The sequence below is a fragment of the Bison bison genome, unplaced genomic scaffold (assembly GCF_000754665.1).
Source record: "Bison bison bison isolate TAMUID 2011002044 unplaced genomic scaffold, Bison_UMD1.0 scf7180017864390, whole genome shotgun sequence".
Taxonomy (NCBI): Eukaryota; Metazoa; Chordata; class Mammalia; order Artiodactyla; family Bovidae; genus Bison; species Bison bison.
Window position 1 is genome coordinate 698,181 of NW_011494962.1, and position 4,365 is coordinate 702,545.

General features: G+C 40.0%; 1 protein-coding gene across 1 annotated transcript in view; it reads right to left on the reverse strand.

The window, feature by feature from the left end:
- Window positions 1-1,512: 1,512 nt before the first annotated feature.
- CLEC1A (C-type lectin domain family 1, member A) overlaps window positions 1,513-4,365 on the reverse strand; it is a 20,535-nt gene continuing 17,682 nt past the window's right edge. Inside the window, exon 6 of the mRNA XM_010858632.1 lies at window positions 1,513-3,387. Coding sequence (XP_010856934.1) covers window positions 3,213-3,387 — 175 coding nt within the window. The 3' untranslated portion in view covers window positions 1,513-3,212. The remainder of the gene's footprint in view (window positions 3,388-4,365) is intronic.

Sequence of the window (4,365 nt, forward strand, 5' to 3'; positions counted from 1 at the left end):
TCATTGGAATGGTTGATGCTGAAGCTGAAACTCCAATACTTTGGCCACCTGATATGAAGAGCTGACTCATTTGAAAAGACCCTGATGCTGGGAAAGATTAAAGGTGGGAGGAGAAGGGGATGACAGAGGATGAGATGGTTGGATGGCATCACCAACTCAATGGACATGAGTTTGAGAAAACTCTGGGAGTTGGTGATGGACAGGGAGGCCTGGCATGCTGCGGTTCATGGGGGTCACAAAGGGTTGGACACGACTGAGAGATGAACTGAACTGAGATATCATTTAAATGAATCTGGAAGTCTCTTGTAAAAGATGACCTCAGAAGGAGAAGTTCCTTTAAGAATGAGATGAGTGTGTTTTTGTATTTGTTTCTTTATTTACCCTTGACTTGGAGTTTAAATGGGAATTTCAATAAAAGGGATTTTTCTCTAGTTTTCTGCTGAACCCATAAAAGGAGAATAGCAAAGAAAACATAAGCTGTCTCTTCTGGTTTGCACAGCTGGCAGCTGGCAGTTCAATATAATAACCTGAAATAAAGGAGAAACAATGGCAAATTTTAGTAGGAAAGACTGTTTGTCTTCGAGACTCTTCAAAGTATTGTCATGGAGTTGTGTTTAGAGAAAGGATAGGAAGCATTTAATAACTCTTTTGAGAAGAAGTACAATGAAGCCAGAGGCAAACATCCTTCGGCTGACATCATCCGTCAGCATGTGATGCAGTATTTACAAGTCTGAGTTTTATCTACAGAGCAGCTGGCATAAACCTCTACAGATTTCCTCAGTAGCAATATTGCTTTCCACACAGATCGCACGGGTGGAAGATTTTTCCTTGCATTTTTCTTTTGGCCCAGAACAACAAGGCTTTTTCAACACAATGGTAAGATACTGGACCTTAGCACCAGGATAATCAAGTTAATACCCTCAGTTCAGTTCAGTCGCTCAGTTGTGTCCAGGCTCTTTGCGACCCCATGGACTGCAGCACGTCAGGCTTCCCTGTCCATCACCAACTCCTGGAGCCTTCTCAAAATCATGTCCATTGCGTCGCTGATGCCCAGCAAATAATGAACTGGGTATCTGATCCATCTCATTGAGTTCCAGACTAGTTCTTTTTAGATTTATTTTTAATTAGAGGATTACTTTACAGTGTTAAGTTTCTGCTGTACAACAACATGAATCAGCTATAAGTATACATATATCCCCTCCCTCTTTAGTCTTCCTCCCACAATCCGCATCCCACTCTGCTGGGTCATCCCAGAGCACTGAGCTGAGCTTCCCGTGTTATACAGCAGCTTCCCACTAGCTATCTGTTTTACACACGGCAGTGTAGATATGTCAATGCTGCTGTCTCAGTTCATCTCACCCTCTTCTTCCCCAGCTATGCCCACAAGTCCGCCCTCTACATGTGCGTCTCTATGCCTGCCCTGCAAATATGTTCATCAGTACCATTTTTCAGATTAGTTTTTAAAAAGTAAAAGGATAGGAAAAATAAAACCCTATCCTGCAAATGTAAAGATGCTTTTTTTTAACATGCTTTATTCAAACGCCATTAAATGTATGAAAAGAAAAACTTTAGTAACATTGAAAGAATAATAATACATTAGATTCCAAAAATGTATTCATACAATGAAACTTGTACCAGAAGTTACATATATCTTAAATCAGATTATGCTGCTTTTTGTATTCTTCGAAAACTAGAAGAATTCCATTAGAAAGTATCTGACTTCCAAATATTGAGGCCAACTCTGAGACAGTCTTCTAGACCTTCCTACATATTTCACAATCAGCTACTATCTCTAAAGCAAAAGTTCCCAGCAGACTTCTCACATTTCCTGCTGCTACAGGGCTCCTGACCTGTTTCCTGTTGATAAGTTTTTAAGAGCGGTTCAATATCCTCAGGAAAAGAAATAGCTCACTGCGTACCCTGGGGAACTCAGATCTACCAGGAAAGGTCATGTTCCTCATTTGACTTTTCCCTGCAATTTCTTCAGAATTACCTAAATGCGCAAGAATCGAGAAAATAAAAAGTCTTCCCGTTTTAGAAAACCCATTCACAGGGAGCTATCCTCTCTGATTTTTGACAGAAAATTGTTCTCACAAGTCATATTTTCAAAGTCAAGTCATGATGATTTCCTATTCTTAAAATTTAAAAAAAAGAGCAAAGGGATTTGTCTGATAATAAATTACAATAAGGGGTCTTTAACTTTCATTTTATGGCCATAAATGTAGTTCTTTCTGCATGACACAATAAATTAATGCAAAATTTGTTCAACAATGAAGAAATTTCCTAGCTGATGAAGGGAAAATTCATAAGAAGGAAATCTACAAGCAACGATTGATAAGTGGCACAGTATGATGGGAGTAAATACAATCATCTTCTTTTATTGTGTATTTGCTAATTTTATGTCATTTCACCACGAGACAGATGTTTACGAAAAATAAAAGTGAAGAATCCCAGCTTCCACTGTTGAAAAACAAAGAATGATAACAGATTATCCCTTCTAGTGTTAAACTCCTAAAATTGACTTCTCTCTAAGCCAATGAAGTCAGTGTGTCGTGATGGTGTTATTTGGAATTTCTGCTAGGTGTGTGTATATTGTTATTCTGAGCAGGGGACACCTGCGCAAGAAGCCAGCTGTGTCTAATGTCACAGTGTCCCTTTCATTTGCCACGATCTGATTAGATAACTTACCCTATCACAATTCAGTTGACTCATCCTTAGCCATATGCTGAAGACATACACATAACTAAAAAGATTTAAAATTTAGAATGTTAAAACTATCCTCCTGAAGAAAGCATGCCTCTCCCAGACCTCTTAGTTTCCTCGAATAATGAAATAATCAGTACTATTGCAAAAGCAACTACAAACTCTCAATAAGATACGTATAACCACAACACTGACTGCTATCATATTTTGTGGAAGAGCACCTTGAAGTTGAGTTTTTCCCTAAATCATAAGTCCATTCTAAAATCGCCAACACTTTCCATTATTTATATTTGTTATTATTAAATCTTCAGTACCTGGGGGAGTATACAATTTAGTGACTAAACCACAGCAACACCTGGAAGGTATAACAGGGACTAAATGGACAGAAATAGGAACTGGACCCACATTAGGCCAGGTGCACATAAAGAGTCAAGAGTTGTGATCTGCAGAGCAGAAGCTTCCAGCTCTCTGAAGGGGGCCTGCTGTTGCGGTTGTAGCTGGAGAACCGTTCACCTCCACCTCCGACTCAGAGGCTCATGGAGACTCTGCACCTTCACCATGGCTGCAGCTTTTTCACAGGCACATCGTCTCAGCTCTCTGCAGTCTTTGGAAAAAGCCTTCCCATTGAGGATGGTCACACAATCCCTGCTTCTCAGGCTGGTCAAATCTATCATAACATCAAACCTCAAAAAAGAAAGAAAAAAGTTATTTTATCATAGTTTATTTCTAAAATAAGGAAAGTACATAGGGAGGGTCCTAAGCTAGATAAAGTTATAGAATAGACACCCAGAATGAGTTTACTGAAAAGATGGGGTCACCAGCCTCTCTTCTCAGCTCCTCAACTTCCACATACATTCCAGGGGCATCAGGTCACTGAAAACAACAAAAGCTATTTATGACTAAAATTAAAATACACATTGTCATCCAGCTTATCATACGATTTTACTGCCATCCAAAAAATTATCTATCTTCTCTGTGACTCAGTTTATTTAACTGTAGAATAAAAAATAATCACATTGAATATATACTTTCTCCTGGAAAAATAAATCTTATATACTTCTATAGGGGTTTTCCTGGCAGCTCAGATGGTAAGGAATCTGCATGCCATGCAGGGAACCCGAGTTTGATACCTAGGTTGGGAAGATCCCCTAAAGAAGGGAATGGCAGCCCACCCCAGTATTCCTGCCTGAAGAATTCCATGGACAGAGGAGCCTGGGGGGCTACAGTCCATGGGGTTGCAAAGAGTCAGATATGACTGAGCGACTAACACTTTTCACTATAGTTATACAGAAAGATGTCTGCTCAAACATGGCTTTAAATTGTTATATATTTTTAAATTAATTTTTATTGGAGTAAAGTTGCTTTACAATGTTGTGTTAGTTTCTACTGCACAACAAAGTGAATCAGCTATGCACGCATGCATGCTAAGTCGCTTCAATCATGTCCGACTCTTTGCAACCCCATGGACTGTGGCCTGCCAGGCTCTGCTGCTCATGGGGATTCTCTAGGCAAGAATACTGGAGTGGGTTGCCATGCCCTCCTCTAGGGGATCTTCCCAGCCCAGGGATCAAACCCACATGTCTTACATCTCCTGCATTGACAGGCATGTTCTTTACCCACTGAGCCACCTGGGAAGCCCAAATCAGCTATATGCATGCATAT